The 20,230-nt window shown below is 39.8% G+C and overlaps 2 protein-coding genes across 2 annotated transcripts; one reads left to right on the top strand and one right to left on the bottom strand.

Annotated features, from left to right (window-relative positions):
* The first annotated feature begins 1,766 nt into the window (after positions 1 to 1,766).
* LOC111225153 (myosin heavy chain, fast skeletal muscle-like) lies at positions 1,767 to 12,281 on the top strand. The gene is made up of 39 exons (XM_022749844.1): positions 1,767 to 1,973; positions 2,049 to 2,192; positions 2,286 to 2,442; positions 2,531 to 2,558; positions 2,639 to 2,744; positions 2,834 to 2,926; positions 3,015 to 3,078; positions 3,160 to 3,258; positions 3,354 to 3,457; positions 3,559 to 3,697; positions 3,836 to 3,954; positions 4,719 to 4,868; positions 4,968 to 5,138; positions 5,234 to 5,534; positions 5,668 to 5,738; positions 5,834 to 5,921; positions 6,055 to 6,172; positions 6,253 to 6,376; positions 6,590 to 6,726; positions 6,824 to 7,079; positions 7,171 to 7,413; positions 7,499 to 7,675; positions 7,756 to 7,901; positions 8,006 to 8,096; positions 8,200 to 8,589; positions 8,690 to 8,816; positions 8,918 to 9,036; positions 9,118 to 9,314; positions 9,609 to 9,792; positions 9,895 to 10,060; positions 10,184 to 10,308; positions 10,400 to 10,708; positions 10,806 to 11,009; positions 11,114 to 11,239; positions 11,330 to 11,500; positions 11,601 to 11,705; positions 11,812 to 11,907; positions 12,012 to 12,143; positions 12,261 to 12,281. The coding sequence occupies exons 1-39, from the start codon at positions 1,767 to 1,769 to the stop codon at positions 12,279 to 12,281; spliced, it is 5,805 nt and encodes a 1,934-aa protein (XP_022605565.1).
* Positions 12,282 to 13,631: 1,350 nt separating this feature from the next.
* On the bottom strand, positions 13,632 to 20,230 carry LOC111225234 (synaptotagmin-2-like). Its single transcript, XM_022749978.1, has 9 exons — positions 20,081 to 20,230; positions 18,811 to 19,033; positions 18,627 to 18,700; positions 17,144 to 17,263; positions 16,493 to 16,684; positions 16,036 to 16,188; positions 15,700 to 15,819; positions 15,284 to 15,395; positions 13,632 to 15,189 (listed from the first exon to the last, which is right to left on the bottom strand). The coding sequence occupies exons 2-9, from the start codon at positions 19,010 to 19,012 to the stop codon at positions 14,882 to 14,884; spliced, it is 1,281 nt and encodes a 426-aa protein (XP_022605699.1). The 5' UTR covers positions 19,013 to 19,033; positions 20,081 to 20,230; the 3' UTR covers positions 13,632 to 14,881.

Raw genomic sequence — 20,230 nt, 5'->3', positions numbered from 1 at the left:
AGAGACTCATAATAAGAACATTTTTTAAAACTAATTTCACACACGATGATATTGATTAATGTTAAGTAAATATGTAATATATAATATGTAATAATTATATGTGTGTTTAACTCATTACTAGCTCAGTTTGAAAAGTCTACAAAATTATTGCTTTGAATTTCAACCATGGTTTTGCATGTACATTGTTTTATCTATTTCCCGTTTGGGGGAATTCAATTCAATTCACTAAGGATCATAGTGTAATTATAACACATAAGTAATCCCTCACTAATAGTGCAGTCAGTCAGTAGGTGGCAGATATTGAGAATGTATGGGTTTCTTTGAAATAAACTGACTGAGAATGCAAAGTGTTTGAGCAGCTGGTGATGCCTCTGAAATCATTTAGACATTTTTTCCCTATTTCACAAATCATACAATATGTTCTCATCAAGCATGAGATGATTTGATTACTTTTTTTTTTTTTTTTTTTTTTTTTTTAAAGGGAGTACATAAGCCTTATGAATACAAAGGATAAGCTTGAGTGAAGTAGATGACACTGCAGGAAACTTTTAACTGTCACTAATCCACAGAGGACAACAACAGCTGTAGTCAACTTGGATTCATGGCAGCACCAATCGATTCCACTGGCAACCTTGTGTTACAGAAAAAACACGTCTAAATATATCAAAATGTTGATAGAAAGTCCTCACTGTTGAATAACCATAACAGTAAAACTGTAAAAAGGTGGAAAATACAATTGAAAACAACAGATTCTTGGGATTGTGCCAAAGTGTAAAGCATGAGTGAAATGCAAGCCACTACAAAGCCTTTGTAGACAGGTGTATTAATTAAAATTAAAGCATTTGTTCTTTCATCAGTGCAAGAGACAAACAACTGAAAAATGCTCCTGAAAGCCATTCAGGGTTCATACAGCCGCTATGGTCAGAAGAAATCTTTAAATTAAGTGTAAAGGGTGCTTCTAAAGCCGTTTCTTTTATATTATTATATTACCTTAAAGTCTCATGAGTGAGAAAAAAACAAATAAAACCTGTGTAGATAGGGAAGACAAAAGTTGGCCTCTTTGAAATCAATATAAGGTGTATCTACTAACATATTACAATGGATGTCTGTCTTGTCCTCCCTATGCCATATCCTATTATCCACACCACATTTGGCATGTGTCCCATATTTAACTTTTGCTGCGCAAGCAATCCTGATCCAATATAAGGACTCACGGAGGACACAGCAGTGTGTGGTAGAAGACCCTTGAAGACCCCTGCTTGTGGTAGGCTTATCTTCTCTGTGCTTTGGAGCAGTGAGCAATGTTTTCATTATTATATGTCTTTCAAATGGTAATAAGTTAACAATATATTTGTGAAAGAAATCTTTGCTTTAAAGCTTTTCTTTATAACTGAAAATATGTGCTATGTTATTTACAGGATTGTGGAACATAACAGACTTTTGACAGAGAGAAGGTCAGGTACGAATGTTTCTTAAATTTCATGCATTTCATGTGAAAAAGTTGATACGAATGAAATTTTTTTGTTCAGCCAGTTTTTTTTTCCAAAATCTGATTATTGTTAATCTTAACAATTTAACATCAGAAAAAATCAAGTGCCTTGTGATAATGGATGGACATCAATCAAATACAGATACTGGATGCTAATTAGGTAGTTGAACTCAGTTATTCTGGGCTGTTCAGCTGCATGTGCAGAAGACTGTAACGTTGACACAGATAAGTAAGACTACTCTTATTTGTTACTACCTCACAGAAGTAAACTGCCACCATGAGTACGGACGCAGAGATGGCCATTTATGGCAAAGCTGCCATTTACCTCCGTAAGCCAGAGAAGGAGAGAATTGAGGCTCAAAACAAACCCTTTGATGCCAAGAGTGCCTGCTATGTCGTTGATGCCAAGGAGCTCTACTTGAAGGGAACAATCCTCAAGAAAGAGGGTGGCAAAGTCACAGTCAAAGTCCTGGACACTCAGGAGGTTTGTATCATAAAATCAGACTCAAATACGAGCTACATCTGATCAGCTCTCATTGTGACCAATGTCCTGTTGCAGGAGAAGACAGTTAAAGAAGATGACGTCACTCCAATGAACCCTCCCAAGTTCGACAAAATTGAGGATATGGCCATGATGACCCATCTCAATGAAGCCTCTGTCCTGTATAATCTCAAAGAGCGTTATGCAGCATGGATGATCTACGTAAGACTGTCAGATGATCAAAGACAATATTGAAATTGACAATACTTCTAGGAAACATGGAGTTAACCATTATGTCTCCATGTTTACTTTCAGACCTACTCTGGGTTGTTCTGTGCCACCGTGAACCCCTACAAGTGGCTCCCAGTGTACGATGCTGAAGTTGTAAACGCTTATAGAGGCAAGAAGCGTATGGAGGCTCCACCCCACATCTTCTCTGTCTCTGACAACGCTTATCAGTTCATGCTTACTGGTATGTTCTTAACAATGTCCAATGTGTTTTATATGAGGTTTCTGTTACAGATGAACATAGTTCATTCATTTTTTTCTTATTTCAACAGATAGGGAGAACCAGTCTGTCTTGATCACGTAAGTTTCACATTTATTGACTTTTTTGAAGATAATCAAATATCTTGATCAAATTCTTATAAGTCTCTGTTTATACCCAGTGGAGAATCTGGTGCTGGAAAGACTGTGAACACCAAACGTGTCATCCAGTACTTTGCCACAATCTCAGTTGGGGGAGACAAGAAGAAGGAACCAAGCAAAATGCAGGTATGTTATAATGACAAGACCTCTGAATGTATAAATATACTTACAGAAAAGAATCTTTTTTTAATAGTTTTGTTAAACTTGGATTATAGGGGTCACTGGAAGATCAGATTATTGCAGCCAATCCCCTGCTGGAGGCCTATGGTAATGCCAAAACTGTGAGGAATGACAACTCTTCTCGTTTCGTAAGTATTGAGTGATTTCTACAAGAGGAAATTCTTCTTACACTTATCCCATGTGAAGAGACTTAAACAATTCCTCTGTTCCAAACAGGGTAAATTCATCAGGATCCATTTCGGCACAACTGGCAAACTGTCTAGTGCTGATATTGAGACATGTAAGTAACAATCCGCATAGTAAATTCAAATGATTGGATTTGAGAATTGGCCAGGTTGTGATTTATGAACAACATTTTCAGATCTGCTGGAGAAGTCAAGAGTGACATTCCAGCTTCCTGATGAGAGAGGCTACCACATCTTCTACCAGATGATGACAAACCACAAGCCTGAGCTGATTGGTAAGCAGACTGAGTCACTTCACGATGTCAAAAGTACTCAGTAGAGGTTTAATTAAAATCAATCTATAAAACTTTCCCCATTTTTTGATCACCAGAAATGTCTCTCATCACAACCAACCCCTACGACTTCCCCATGTGCAGCATGGGTCAGATCACTGTGGCCAGCATTGATGACAAAGTTGAGCTGGAAGCCACTGATGTGAGTAATAATTTGCATGTAACCCTAACCCATCAAAATTGCTTTTTAAATGGGTTTTGTAATGTGATAACATATTCTGAGGACACCTCTATTGAACACAGAATGCTATTGATATCCTGGGCTTCACTGGTGAGGAGAAGATGAGCATCTACAAGATGACTGGTGCTGTGCTCCACCATGGTAACATGAAGTTCAAGCAGAAGCAGCGTGAGGAGCAGGCTGAGCCCGATGGCACAGAGGGTGAGTATTTAGTGTCATATCAAAGTGAACAATGTGCAATATACAGTAGTAAAGTTCTTAATCACAGTGGTTTCTGTTACATCATTACGGAAAATCACATATGTATGTATTAACTGTAAATGAATGAAATATTTTCAGATGCTGACAAGGTTGCTTACTTGTTGGGTCTGAACTCCGCTGACATGCTGAAGGCTCTGTGCTATCCCAGAGTGAAGGTCGGAAATGAGTACGTCACCAAGGGACAGACTGTACCTCAGGTAAACAAGTTATGCTGGTATTGTTTTTTATTTGTTTGTTTTGATTGGTGTTAGACTGGTTTGTCATGTTTGCACTACTTAAATGATTAAATCACGAAAAAGAGTGCAAGGTGAGTTTGTAATGTCAAATGATGTGTGAAAATGAGTAATTCATTTGATGTGCTCTGTGTATTATCACATGCACACACGCACAATGAGAATGAAAATTTAACATATGGTCAATTTCAATATCATTTCTTTTCTCTCATTTATCTCTTTATCTTAAGTTCAGACCTACAGTAATACAAATATAACAAAATAGTGGCTTAATTTTAAAGCTACTTTATGAATCAAGTAACTATGTAAAAGGGGTTACAACCCAAGAGAATTATCAGTGCAGTTAAAACCACAATCTGCAGTTTCCTTCATGTTTTTAACAGCAGAAAGATCCATCAAACCTCTGTACGCTACCTGCCAAACCCCAAATGGCAGATTATATTAGTGACTAGCTGTGTAATAGAGTATCTGTCAAGCTAAAGACACAGATATTTTACGCATATGTTGATGGAGATTAAGATAAAGCAAAACAACCGAAAATTACCCCCAAAAACAATCCAGGCGTCGTCTAGACATCTGTCTAGGAGAATATGTTAGCAAACAGTCGTAATATAGTCACAAACAGTCGTAATATGTCTATTCTTTGCTTAAAGATTATTCTGTTACGTTTAGTGGCCAAATATGTCAGTTAATGCAGCTTTAATGAAAAGCAATCATCTTTCTTTTAGGTGAATAACTCAGTGACTGCCCTGGCCAAGTCTATCTATGAGAGGATGTTCTTGTGGATGGTCATCCGTATCAACCAGATGCTGGACACTAAGCAGCAAAGGAACTTCTTCATTGGTGTCCTGGATATTGCTGGCTTTGAAATCTTTGATGTAAGCTACATTCCCCGCAATTCAGCATCCAATACTTGTCATGCCAGAATCCATCTTATTGCCTGTCAGAGTTTAGGCTGACTATTTGTCCCCTCACAGTTCAACAGCATGGAGCAGCTGTGCATCAACTTCACCAATGAGAAACTGCAACAGTTCTTCAACCACCATATGTTTGTCCTGGAGCAAGAGGAGTACAAGAAGGAGGGTATTATCTGGGAGTTCATTGACTTCGGTATGGACTTGGCTGCCTGCATTGAGCTGATTGAAAAGGTACACTTTAATTTTGTGATTCTATTGAAACTTATTGTTCTGGATATTCAAGGACACTGTCACTTCATGACATATCTCTTTACACTTTCATCAAGCCCATGGGAATCTTCTCCATCCTTGAAGAGGAGTGCATGTTCCCCAAGGCCACTGACACATCCTTCAAGAATAAGCTGTATGACCAGCATCTTGGCAAAAACAGAGCATTTGAGAAGCCAAAGCCCGCCAAGGGCAAGGCTGAGGCCCACTTCTCCCTGGTGCATTATGCTGGTACTGTGGACTACAATATCAGTGGCTGGCTGGACAAGAACAAGGACCCACTGAATGACTCTGTCGTGCAGCTGTACCAAAAGTCCCCAGTTAAACTGTTGGCATTCCTGTATCCACCTGTTGTTGAGGGTATGATACAGAATTAACTACAGTATATTAAAGCACATTTTAAGATTGTATGTACTATCTATGTTTAACTAAATGTTACATGTGTCCCTGTGACTAGTTAGTCTAACAAAACCTTTGTACTTATTATCAAAAGAGACCGGTGGTGGAAAGAAGGGAGGCAAGAAGAAGGGTGGCTCTATGCAAACTGTGTCTTCACAGTTCAGGGTAAGCATTACCATTGTATACTGAGAAATAACAAATCATAGCTCACTTCATAACTTTCTCAATTCATAACAAGAATGACTATTTTCTAATTATAGGAGAACTTGGGCAAGCTGATGACTAACTTGAGGAGCACCCATCCTCACTTTGTGCGCTGCCTGATTCCCAATGAGTCAAAGACACCAGGTACATACACAAAATAATTTCACCTGAGTCTGTGAAGGGTGGTTTGGTTTTGTTGGTATGGTTTATTTAGATGTGTCTGTGTTCAGGATAAATATTTATTTACAAAAGTAATTATGAAATGTCTTTTCTACAGGTCTGATGGAGAACTTCCTGGTCATCCACCAGCTCAGGTGTAACGGTGTGCTGGAGGGTATCAGAATCTGCAGAAAAGGTTTCCCCAGCAGAATCCTTTATGGTGACTTCAAACAGAGGTATCAGTGAAATTTGATTTGAATGTTTTCTAATGGTGAACACAAATTGCTGACACTGATCGTTAACTCTCTCATAAAAGGTACAAGGTACTGAATGCCAGTGTCATCCCTGAGGGCCAGTTCATTGACAACAAGAAGGCTGCAGAGAAGCTACTTGGATCCATTGATGTTGATCATGAACAGTACAAATTCGGACACACCAAGGTAAACATCAAGTGCTTCTTGTTACACTTCATTATAATTCTCAAAAAAAATTACCTAATTTAAATAAATTTGGTGCAAAGTTAGACCTTGTGCCAAGGGACAAGTGTTATAGATGCACACAAGCCATATGGTCATTTATGAAACACCCTTTGTATACAGCTCTTAAACTATATGGGAAATTTAAAAGTTCATTGTTATTGTCTGTTTTTTCAGGTGTTCTTCAAGGCTGGTTTGCTGGGTACCCTTGAGGAGATGAGAGATGAAAAACTGGCAGCTCTGGTTACCATGACTCAGGCTCTCTGCCGTGGTTACCTCATGAGAAAGGAGTTTGTGAAGATGATGGAAAGGAGGCATGTTGAAAAATGCTAATTATGAGACACACATGATATAGTCACGGTAAGAGTAATAAAGATGACTTTATCTATAATGCAAACTTCTTCTCCACAGGGAAGCCATCTTTACCATCCAGTACAACGTCCGCTCATTCATGAATGTCAAGCACTGGCCATGGATGAAGGTGTACTACAAGATCAAGCCACTGCTGAAGAGTGCTGAAACTGAGAAGGAGCTGGCTAATATGAAGGAAAACTATGAGAAGATGAAAACTGACTTGGCTACTGCACTGGCCAAGAAGAAGGAACTGGAAGAGAAGATGGTGTCTCTTCTGCAGGAGAAAAACGATCTGCAGCTCCAAGTGGCATCCGTAAGTACACATGAGCAGACAGCTGTAATTTTTCATGTTTCTGCGATAAGACATTGATGTGCTAACACGATACGTCCATACAATGAACTAGGAATCAGAGAATCTGTCAGATGCTGAGGAGAGATGTGAGGGACTCATCAAGAGCAAGATTCAGCTGGAGGCCAAACTCAAAGAGACAACTGAGAGACTGGAGGATGAAGAGGAAATCAATGCTGAGCTTACCGCTAAGAAGAGGAAGCTGGAGGATGAATGCTCTGAGCTCAAGAAGGATATTGATGACCTGGAGCTTACCTTGGCCAAAGTGGAAAAGGAGAAACATGCCACTGAGAACAAGGTTTGTCAAAATGAATATATCCAGCAGATCAAGGAAATTCAGGATTATTACCTGTTTAATAACAACAACTTTCTTGTGAACATAGGTGAAGAACCTGACAGAGGAGATGGCTTCTCAGGATGAGAGCATTGCTAAGCTGACCAAGGAGAAGAAAGCCCTTCAGGAGGCTCATCAGCAGACTCTTGATGACCTGCAGGCAGAGGAAGACAAAGTCAACACTCTGACCAAGGCCAAGACCAAGCTTGAGCAGCAAGTTGATGATGTAAGTTTACAAAGTCTCTTAGGTTGGCAAAACATGATTTTTCTTGAACATGATAATTACAAATTCATATCAATGTGCAGCTTGAGGGTTCTCTGGAGCAAGAGAAGAAGCTGCGTATGGACCTTGAGAGAGCCAAGAGAAAGCTTGAGGGTGATCTGAAACTGGCCCAGGAATCTATCATGGATCTTGAGAATGACAAGCAGCAGTCTGAGGAGAAACTGAAAAAGTAACAGAATTAGTTTTCATCTCTATTTTCAAATAACCATCATGTCTCTTTACACACTCAATAGCTTGGATGAACTCTGACTATGCACTTTATTATTCTCACAGGAAGGACTTTGAAATCAGCCAGCTCCTTAGCAAGGTTGAGGATGAGCAGTCAATGGGCGCTCAGCTTCAGAAGAAGATCAAGGAGCTTCAGGTAACTGATATATTGTATTGCATATAACATTAGTGCATTCCTTTAGTATGTTGTGTTTCAACATTGAATGTTTACTGAAAGACAACATATCTACATTCAACAGGCCCGTATTGAGGAACTGGAGGAAGAGATTGAGGCTGAGCGTGCTGCTCGTGCCAAGGTTGAGAAGCAGAGGGCTGACCTTTCCAGGGAACTGGAGGAGATCAGTGAGAGGCTGGAGGAGGCCGGTGGTGCCACTGCCGCTCAGATTGAGATGAACAAGAAGCGTGAGGCTGAGTTCCAGAAGCTCCGTCGTGACCTTGAGGAGTCCACTCTGCAGCATGAAGCCACTGCTGCTGCTCTTCGCAAGAAGCAGGCTGACAGCGTTGCTGAGCTGGGAGAGCAGATCGACAACCTCCAGCGTGTCAAGCAGAAGCTTGAGAAGGAAAAGAGTGAATACAAGATGGAGATCGATGACCTCTCCAGCAACATGGAAGCTGTGGCCAAAGCAAAGGTACATGATACATTAAATAAAAATGTAATAATTAAATATGTGGAATGAATGAAGGAATCATGAATAAAATCTTTCTTTTCTATTTCTTTTTCTTCTCAAGGGAAATCTTGAAAAGATGTGCCGTACTCTTGAGGACCAACTTAGCGAACTGAAGACCAAGAATGATGAAAATATCCGTCAAATCAATGACTTGGGTGCACAGAAAGCACGTCTCCTGACAGAGAATGGTATGTATAAAACAGTATTAAACTACAGGGATTTTTAGTGCACAACTGAGAAGATGAACACAAACTAATGTTATGACTAACGTTGATATTTATCACACAAGGTGAGTTCGGCCGTCAAATTGAAGAGAAAGAAGCTCTTGTCTCCCAGCTGACCAGAGGCAAACAGGCCTTCACACAGCAGATTGAGGAGCTGAAGAGACAAATTGAAGAGGAAGTTAAGGTAAGAAAATTTTAAGTGTGTCTTGGTATTACTTAATGAGATCTAGACATTTTGTGCATTCAATTATATTTGTCATGCCAGGCCAAGAATGCTCTTGCCCATGGACTGCAATCCGCCCGCCATGACTGCGATCTGCTGAGGGAGCAGTTTGAGGAGGAGCAGGAGGCCAAGGCTGAGCTGCAGCGTGGAATGTCCAAGGCCAACAGTGAGGTGGCTCAGTGGAGAACTAAATATGAAACTGATGCTATCCAGCGCACTGAGGAGCTTGAGGAGGCCAAGTGAGTAGCTTTCAAACAATGAAATGACCAGAAGTGTAGCTTTACATTGTAGCTCAACTGACAATTGTATCACTGGTATCAATACTTGATTTTAAACATGTTTATTGAAACATTCTATTATTTTATTATTTTCTTTGCATTTGTTTAATAATGTTTTACACTTTACACTGCAGTGACACTTCCGTGTCTTTATCTTGATTCTTGAAAATATGTTATTATTGCATGTCATATATGCAAAAACGACTGGAAAACAGTGATTTCAAACTTAAGGAAATTGCACATTTTTTTAAATAGGAAAAAGCTGGCTCAGCGCCTTCAGGAGGCTGAGGAGCAGATTGAGGCTGTGAATTCCAAGTGTGCCTCTCTGGAGAAAACCAAACAGAGGCTCCAGAGTGAGGTGGAGGACCTCATGATTGATGTGGAGAGGGCTAATGGGCTGGCTGCTAACCTGGACAAGAAGCAGAGGAACTTTGACAAGGTAATAATGTTTATGTTGTGTGGCCAAATCATACAAACAATGAAAATGATTTGTTTGTATTCGCTACATAACTAAGTGAAATATATTACTTGTGTTATTCAGGTGTTGGCAGAGTGGAAGCAAAAGTATGAGGAGGGTCAGGCAGAGCTTGAAGGAGCTCAGAAGGAGGCTCGTTCTCTTAGCACTGAGCTGTTCAAGATGAAGAACTCATATGAGGAAGCTCTGGATCAGCTGGAGACCATGAAGCGTGAAAACAAGAACCTGCAGCGTGAGTTCTTATCTGATTGTGTTAGCAACTAGACTGTATTTAGTGTAATCAACACTTGTGTTAGAGTATTAATAATTTACATTTTAAGGCTTAACGATATTAAACTCATGTGTCTCTCTGCAGAGGAGATCTCAGATCTGACTGAACAGATTGGTGAGACTGGCAAGAGCATCCATGAGCTGGAGAAGGCCAAGAAGCAGGTGGAGACAGAGAAGGCTGAGATCCAGACAGCTCTTGAGGAGGCTGAGGTACATTTTTTCATCCAGGGAGAAAAATATATTGTTATAATGTAAAAGGTCTGAAGGCAGGGATGAATATTTTATTCTTTGATATCAATAGGGAACTCTGGAACACGAAGAGTCTAAGATCCTGCGTGTCCAGCTGGAGCTCAACCAGATTAAGGGTGAGGTGGACAGGAAGCTCGCAGAGAAAGATGAGGAGATGGAGCAGATCAAGAGGAACAGCCAGAGGGTGACTGACTCCATGCAGAGCACTCTGGATTCTGAGGTCAGGAGCAGGAATGATGCCTTGAGAATCAAGAAGAAGATGGAGGGAGACCTGAATGAGATGGAGATTCAGCTGAGCCATGCCAATCGCCAGGCTTCTGAGTCCCAGAAGCAGCTGAGGAATGTGCAGGCACAACTGAAGGTATTGCTGACACAGTGTTGTTCTACAACCTACAGAATAGTGAGTGGACCTACATTTTGGGGTTGATATGAATATTTTCCTCATATCTTTCAACTAGGATGCTCAACTGCACCTTGATGATGCTGTCAGAGCCCAGGATGACCTCAAGGAACAGGCTGCTATGGTGGACCGCAGAAACGGTCTCATGGTGGCTGAAATTGAGGAACTTAGAGCTGCTCTGGAACAGACAGAGAGAGGTCGCAAGATCGCTGAGCAGGAGCTGGTGGATGCCAGTGAGCGTGTTGGACTTCTGCACTCTCAGGTGATATTCATTTCTTCAATGATTTAAAAAAAAACAAATGTGTTCTTAAATAATGTGAAAATGAGGCTTTTGATGACTTATGTGACTCTTTTTTAACCTTTCAGAACACAAGCCTTATGAACACCAAGAAGAAGCTTGAGACTGACCTGGTCCAGATCCAGAGTGAAGTTGATGACACTATTCAGGAAGCAAGGAATGCAGAGGAGAAGGCAAAGAAGGCCATCACTGATGTAGGTTTAAATTTCATTTAGTTACAGTGCTACTCCAGCTAAACTGTGTTTTTACCATGACATTTATAATTCAAATTTGATATTTTCTAGGCTGCAATGATGGCTGAGGAGCTGAAGAAGGAGCAGGATACTAGCGCTCACCTGGAGAGGATGAAGAAGAACCTGGAGGTCGCTGTTAAGGACCTGCAGCACCGCCTGGATGAGGCTGAGAACCTGGCCATGAAGGGTGGCAAGAAGCAGCTCCAGAAACTCGAGTCTAGGGTAAGACAATTAAGTCAATATTTCATCAGTTCAACAAAAATAAGAAACATACAAAACACATGTATTCCAAATATCATATACATCTTATGGTTTTCTGAAGGTGCGTGAGCTTGAGACAGAGGTTGAGGGTGAGCAGAGACGTGGAGCAGATGCTGTTAAGGGTGTCCGCAAATACGAGAGGAGGGTGAAGGAGCTCACCTATCAGGTATAGCTGAAATCACATTTAATATATATAGTATGAATCAATCTAAGATCACTTATTACTTCTTATTAAAATGTTTAAATGATCAAATGAATATTTTCTATTACAGACTGAGGAGGACAAGAAGAACGTTTCCAGGCTGCAGGATCTGGTTGACAAGCTGCAGCTCAAGGTGAAGGCCTACAAGAGGCAGGCTGAGGAAGCGGTAAGGGCAAAACATTTACTTCAAACAATGAGAACTTACTAAGCTATACCATTGCTATGCATTGTTTGGCTGTGTTACTATGTTTACTTTATATTGTATTCCAGGAGGAGCAGGCCAATGTTCATCTGTCCAAGTGCAGGAAGGTCCAGCATGAGCTGGAGGAGGCTGAGGAGCGTGCTGACATCGCTGAGTCCCAGGTCAACAAGCTGAGAGCCAAGAGCCGTGACTCTGGCAAGGTAAATGTACAATTCGGTCTCATAAACAAATAAAAATTCAAACTTCATCTGGCAGCAGAGATTTACTGTCAGTTTAAGGTGAACAGATGAAACCCTTTCTTCTTCTTCTTTTTCTAGGGAAAAGAGGCAGCTGAGTAAACCACTCTTGCTGTTCGGCTTTAACTAATCATATAATATGATTTGAAATATGCTGGAAAAATAAACTTTTTTAGTTGATGCTCTTAAATTGCTGTCTGTGGGCTGTTTTTCTATCTTGCTGAGAAACAACATCTACAGTTTGTCTGTCCATCCTGAAAGAGGATCTATCCTCTGCTCTTCTTGAGGTTTCCAAAGTCTAAGGATAGAGTGTGATATTCTGTATTGAATGTAAAGACCCTTGAGGCAGATTCGTGATATTGGGCTATATAAATGAAACTGACTTCTGACTGTCTTGGTTTCTCAATTAGTATGAGTAATTTTATCAATCATTTAGAGCAATATAGACAATATTTGTGTGACTTAATTAGCATAAATCCATTCTACAAAGTTCCTAGTCAATATTTAACTATGGCCCAGAGATGTCTCCAGAGACAATTTTTGCCTTGCTGACAACACAATTGAACTCACAGTAGCTACTGATTCTTTTACCATTCATTTAAAATAACGAGGTAACTTAATCATATATTGGACTACTGTGTAGACGTATTACCTTGTCAGTTGAATAGCTGAATAGGGTGCTACTCTGGATGAAGCAAAAACAATTCTTGAGTTGCTGGAATAGGTACGAAAGGCAGCAGCAGTAATTGATGGTGACATAACTTTATGCTCTGACTACACTCAACACACACAAGTAAATAAAAGTCAAACTACTAACTCAACGTAGCTAGTTAGCTTTGCTATATTTTATGATATAACACTCTTTGTTGGCACAACTAATCGCAAATGCTTAAGTATGCTTACACTTGACACACACACACACACAGATAACAATATATATGATGCACATATAACTCTATGCTATTTAACTGCCAGATCGTTTGGATGGCTAAAGTAGCAAACATTTCTAAAGTTAAGCTACCGACTCAACCTAGCTAGCTAGCTAACTAAAATGAAAATAGAGAAAAAATTGCATATGCTAATACTAAAATAATCTTAATTGTAATAATAGTTAAAAATGGGTATGAACTATGAACAACATATGCTGACAATAATTAAATAAATATATTAGCACGTTTGACTTTTCTAGTTCGTTTCGGGTTTGACCATGTAAAACTGCGGCCTTACCTGCCAGTGGTCTAGTATCTGCAAACTGCCGCGCATGCGCCCTCAACTGGTGGCGTATCACTGATACCAGGGCGACATAATTAACGTTTATCATATTGTGATAATGACGTTGGAAAAGTAAAAAAAAAACTGTTTCTTTTATTTGCCAGTTAATTTATTTTTGTATAGGCCTATATAAGATAAACACTCATACATTACTCAAATAGATAGGTACAGTATGAAACTGATACAGCTTGCTGTTTAATGGCAGTCATCAGTGGTCTGAAATGATCAAGTGGTGTTTTTCTCCCTCTACTGAAGAATGATTAGTCCCATAAAGGCATACGGTGCAGATCAACTATAATGCTTTGGTTTCTCAATTTTTTGTGGCTTCATTGTCTAATAAGTGATCAAAAACACATCAACAGAAAAGTTTTCTGATACAAGTAAGTTATGGATTGCGGAATTATTATAGAATTCATCTTCTAAAACCACTCTTGTATATTTGTAATCTTATCTTTCATTACGAAATGAATTAGTATCCACCCAATTAAAATTTAAAATTTAAACAATTTAATTTAAATGATGATGTGATGAGAATAAATTGCTTTCACAAAAATAAACCCACAGGAGGCAGCAAAGGCCTGTCCTAAAATCCATGCAGATTACAATGGAGTCTCTTAAAGCAAAAACACCCTTAAACCTTAAACTAACAAAAACCTAAACATTAGGTACCAATGTGTTGAACAGTAGGGCATTCCTGAAAAAGAGAGCATTGCTTCCAACCATGATTAAATAAAAGAATATATTAAAAGTATATTTAAAATAGGTGACATAAGCTTGAAAATTGTGGCATGTTATGTTTTACTTTTTCACAATAAGGCCACTTATCCTAGGTAAGGTTTTATGTTGTCAAGATATTACAAGGGTCAAGCCCTGACCACTCCATTTCAACACCCGATTTAAATGAACTATTTGGTTTTTGTAACATATAAGCCATTTGCTAATTCACAGTAGTTGCTGAATTTACTGAACATTCACAGTTGTAATATAAAGATTTAATAATGTGGAGTGGATGGTTTTTAAAACAGGCACAAAAAGTGGCACAGCTTAAAGATAAATAATACCGTAGCACAAACAAGACATTTATTCACAGTGCAACACTCAAGTGATCATCAGAAGTGAGACTTGCACAGGTCAGATTTTTACAGCGCTTTCAATATGAGATTTGAAGCTAAAAAGGAAGATAGAAGAGATGTGAGTGAACCAATAGATTGAGTAACCAAAGGTTTCAGTTTAGTAGCCACTCCACTGTCCTGATTGGAGCAGGAAGACCTTTTTACCACTGTGGAGTCAAGAGGGAGAGGATGCATGTTTGGCCTCCAGTTACACATGTGCAGAACCCTAACTAGCCTGATGCACAAACTACTTCTAGTAAAATACAAGCAGGTACGGACATCCAAGAAGTGCAGGAGACGGCGTTTAAGAGCTGTAACTCAGATCAGCAGGCCATGCCACTTCGCTATTGGCTGGCGGACTGAGCGCATCATCAAGTTCCAGTGCTTGTCTTCTGAACTCTTCTCCTTCCCCAGAGTCAACTGTCCCATCAGATGTTTGGTTGATTTCCTAGTGATGCGAGTCTCATAGACAGAAACCATAATTTTACACTGCTCAAGAGGAAACTCCGGCAGGGAGAACATGAGCACCTCATTGAAGACAGTCACCAGGCAACGGGCCACAACAGAGGTCTTTTGGTACCTCAGCCTGCACTGATTACACTGGACGCTGATCCTGGCATACAGGGCTGTACAAAACAAGGAAGGCAAATTAGTAACTGTATGTTAGACTGTATGTGTGTGACCGCTGGTGGCTTTATTTTTGTGATGTTTGTTATTTACCTGCATCTGAGTATATCTCAGTGAGGACTGTTCTGACCTTTAGCAGACCGACCTCTAGCCTCTGAGAAGTGGGAAGAAACTTCAGTGACAGCAGCACCTCTCCAACAAGATCCTGTCAAGAAAGTGAGAGGGTAAACAGTTCAGGCGTACTTCTTAGTCGCTGTAATCAAGTCTAAAAATTTTGATAGTCTATTCATTGCTGAAATTGTTCATTAGTCAAAAACTCTTAACTATTCTCTGCTTTCAGCTCAGGACTTGCTTCTTTTCTTTTCTTTTCTTTTAAATAGTAATTTTCTTTTAACATTTCTTCAACTGAGGGGAGGTAGTGGGATTTACAGCAGAAGGAAGGAAGGAAACAATGTCCATTATTATTATTAAGAATAATAATAATATGTATACATAATCTCTTACTGCACCTTCTGGGGTATCTGCAGATCCTCTTGTAGCTCCAGAGGGTAGGAGATGTTGAGCTGCCCTAGAGGAACCCTCACTTCTCCCAACACTGTGTGTCTAGAGAATTTATCAAAGTCCCTCACCTGAAACACACACAGACACGCAAAAACACACACACACACACACACACACACACACACACACACACACACACACACACACACTCTCAATAATGAATCTTAGGGCACTCTGTGTAAGGTTCTTCATGACTTCTGTTAAGAGGAACAGACTGTCTCCAAGTCTTACTGATAAAATAATATTTAAGAGCTACTGAGAGTGAGAGATGTGTACTGCAGGACCTCCATCCTAAGGTTGATGTGATGAAGTTCATCTTTATCCTGTTGCAGAATACAGCTGAACTGATCTCCAAATAAAGGGTTACAGCTGCCTTTCACAACACGAGTCCGCCACTCCTGCAGCACTGTCCACAGAACAGGTGACATCTCTTCACCCTAAATGGATCACAGCAGTAATCCATAACATGTTCATACAGTACACAGACACTGCCTCGAGGACAGTATGACATATTTTTGAACAATTAAGATGTAGGAAAAAGAAGAAATGCAAAATATTGGGCCCTAAGGTCTGTTCAAGCTGCTTTAAGCGAAATCTTATGTAAAAATGCAGTTATTTTAATGGCCTACAATCAAAATGAGTCTGAAAAGCATAAAAAGAAAAACTATATATGGCTAGTACTTGATTTGATAATGTCACCTGTTGAGTGACATATGTGATATCTAATAAAGACAACATTACCTCCTTATCCTTACAGCTTTCCACTTCCACTCCCACTCCCACTGATCCTGCCCACATGAGTCGTAGCTTAACAAATGGCTGGAGGCTGCAGGTCTCGCTGGGCTCCAGAAGCCCCTCTACCTGCAAAACGGTGACCACCAGACGGGACTGCAGCTGGTCATAGTAGACAGAGAAACGTAGCGATCCATCCACCTGGTACAAGAGCACGTGTTAGGGAATACACCAAGCACCTAATGCTAATGTTGATATCGCTTGAAAATGTGCATTTTCTTTCAGCGATCAATCGTGTCACTATCATAATATGAATAGATTTCAGCTAAAAAAGATAAGAAGCCAGAAAATTGAAGACTAAAATCAGTCTGTTTGTTGGAATATCTTTGAATATCTACAAATATCCAAGGTCCCTAAGAGATAATTCTAGTCTGATGGAAATTGTACAGTACAACTTGTGTAACGCTAAAAACGACATAAATCTCCCTTACAACATAGTGAGTAGGAGATAGGTCTCACAATTTGTAATTACCAATTAGCATGCAGATAAACTAATGTATTATACCTATTCCATCCTCATTGGGTAAAATAAACTTGTAAGGAAGGCTTAAGTGGTTTTTAAAGATAAGAAGTGCATGATTATACAGTAAGGTCTGTTACTTTTTTAATGTTGGCTTGCTGTCCAAAGTCTCCTTCTGCCTGGCTGGATCCTGAGGAGGGAAGCGAGGCCTGAGACAGGCAACGACTCAGCCTGTGGACCTCAGTGCTGACATCCTCCACCTGGAAAGTATTAACACAAACACACCAAATCTATCAGTGCTGGACTGATTTGCACCAAACTTGGTCGAGGGATGTGGCATGGGCCAGGGAAGAACCCGCGAATGTTTGGTACCGATTTGGTTAAATGGATGGATCCAGGAATTTTGCAAGACTTTCATCAGTTTCTCAGTTAAAGATGTGTGGATCTTGATGTAAAACCTCAGACATATTTATGGTGTTGAGATCTGTTAGATCTTCTTGGCCTTGGCGGAGGGATGCGCTCTACTGAGTGCCATTGTAGTTAACAACTACAGCACCTCCAGCTTTTATTTGACTTGTGAAAAGGCTCAACTCTCCTTTGTTTGAACAAGTGTGCTCATTAATCTTTATGTACATAGACTGTGTTGCGTATTTGGAGCATCTAAATTCTTCGCAGACTACAAGGTCCGAACAAAATAACATCAACACCTATCAATATAATGCAATATTTTACAATCAACATAAAATTAAATTGCATTAATACTGTATCAAGAAGATGCTCATGGTGAAAGCTGAACCTTGTGGTGTTGCTTTAAAATGATCCCTAAATGTACCTCTAACCCCCTTTTTTAACCGTACCATGACAGCAGTGCATTCATAGTCCCGTAAATCCAACATTTACCCTTTCCAATGTTTTAAGCTTAATAAGACAGACACATTAGTCAAATAGTAGGAAGGAAACAGTAGTACCTGACACATCTCACAGCTATACTTATAGTCCTGTTAAATGCAACATTGTCAGGATAGGAAAGTACACTAAAGATCTCCTTCAGTCTATAGGCAATAACATAGCAAATAATTGCTTACATAAAACATGTATAAACTGTCCTATAACAAACAAAATGTATAATCCTAACTGATTGTATATGCCAGCACCACATAACTCAATACCAAAGCAGCCATACATGTAAAGAGATTAGGGCCAACATATTGCATTTCAACTGCTGACATTTGAATTTCTCATGCTCATGTTGAGCTGCTGAATTATTAAATTACAAAGTGTAATTTATAAGTCACATCTGAATGCACTCATAACCTTTACTTTGACACACTGCCTGTATGTGTGTCAAAGTAAAGGTTATGAGTGCAGGGACTGTCCCCTGAGCATTAACTAAAAAGCAGAAGCTTCCTTCAAGTTTTCCAACAGTGGCATTGCTCCAGTTTTCACTTAACCAGACAGAACAACATGTATGGATTTGTTAAGAAAATCTGGTCAAGGCTAGTACTATATATTATGGGTGCTCCTTTGAACTCTAGCCACTTGATATATAAAAATGCCATAAGAAAATAATATTAAAATGTTTGTCTATCCACACCACTCAAACCTGGGCTCACTAGAACTTACCTTAGTACTTGGAGCTCCTGAGTACTTTCCTGTTGCTGTTAACTTTTCGTCTGAGTACAGCTGATCCCTGTTCACTGGAGTAAAAATCAGATAAGTTTACATTTGGTTATTACTTTATTGGTCAGACAACAAGCATCATCAACCCGATTGTACTATTTGGCAGTGTAAACTAATCCTTACTCACCTGTATCTTGCCGGGTGTATGTGGTATGTGTCTGGGTGCAGCATCTGAAGGCCTGCCAGGCCAAGATGCCCAGGGCCAGCAGGAGGAGAGTGACAGAGATGCCCAGGATGCAGTACTTGACCGTGTCTGAGAACGGCATCTTGAGTTCTCCAGCAGCAGAAAGCGGCCTCAGAGGAACTGGATAGTCCATCAGAGTGACCATGACTCTCTGCCTCCATGTGGTCTGCAATAAAGGAATGCATGTCAGGACCTTAGGGCTTCTGGGTGGCTTTATGGACCCTATAGCAGCCATAGAGGAGTTTCAACCATCAAACAGCAACAATATCAGCAATACACGATTTGTGATTTCTGCTTTTTGGTCACAGCAGAGCAGCATTAGCTTGCAGTTTAACTTTGGCATGAGGGCTGCACTTGACAACTAGAAGTCATAGGGCTCTTAGCTCTGATCCATGTTAAGACTGCCCTATCAGGACAAATGTAAAAAAAATAAATAGTGACAGTTAACCTGGCTGAGTAAGTCTGTAACACAAGAATATGCATGCTCATATCAACTGTCACGTGAAAGGCACAAAAGAGGAAAAGACTCTGGACTCACTGCTGTATGAAGTTTACACCTGTATGCACTGTATCCAGCTTCAGAAACTGACCCTAACTGGCCTGAGATTCCCAAACACATACATTTGAAATGATCAGTTGATTAGTTATGTTAGTCAATCAACAGCCGCATGAATCTACAAAAGGTACGATTTGATTCTGTTTCATATCACAAACAGAATAATGAGTTTTCTACTGCGGTTGTGACACAACCAATCATTTAAGGATTTCAACTTGGGCACTAGGAAGCTGACATGTTTTTCACAATAGTAGTAGTAATACAAGTACGTACAAACACATTCTGTTTGGTAAAAAAAAAACAGCAAGACACAAAACAGTCAAAGCAGAGCAAGATTACTGCCAAAATACTAATAGGGCTTTTTTTCACTGAAGACTTTTCAGACTTTATGCATCAAAATGAACACACTGTAAAGACAGGATCACTACTTGAGTTGTTCCTTGGGTATAGAAAATTGGTACAACTGTGGCTTGGTTATAAATGCATGATTATCAGTAACGGTTAAGTCAAATAGCACTTGTTCCACTAGCTCCAAACCGAAGATTAATGAATGGTAAAGAAAGACATCTTTTTCATTAGTGTGCAGACCCTCTTTCCACCTTTCACCCGAATTATGAACTAATATATAAATGACATTAAAGATAGATAAACATTTACCTGTAGCAAGAATAATTCAGCTCATCTTTCTCCTCAGGGGTGCATACATTTTCCTCTGCTATAAATCCATGCTGTGAGCTCTTAAAATTTCACACACACAAAAGAACTTGTCTGCAAGAGAAAATTCAAAATAGCCCCTTATCATCCAAC

This window comes from Seriola dumerili, unplaced genomic scaffold (assembly GCF_002260705.1).
Source record: "Seriola dumerili isolate Sdu_G_001 unplaced genomic scaffold, Sdu_1.0 BDQW01000147.1, whole genome shotgun sequence".
NCBI lineage: Eukaryota > Metazoa > Chordata > Actinopteri > Carangiformes > Carangidae > Seriola > Seriola dumerili.
Note: the sequence above shows the minus strand (reverse complement) of the source record. Positions and strands in the feature narration are given on the sequence as shown.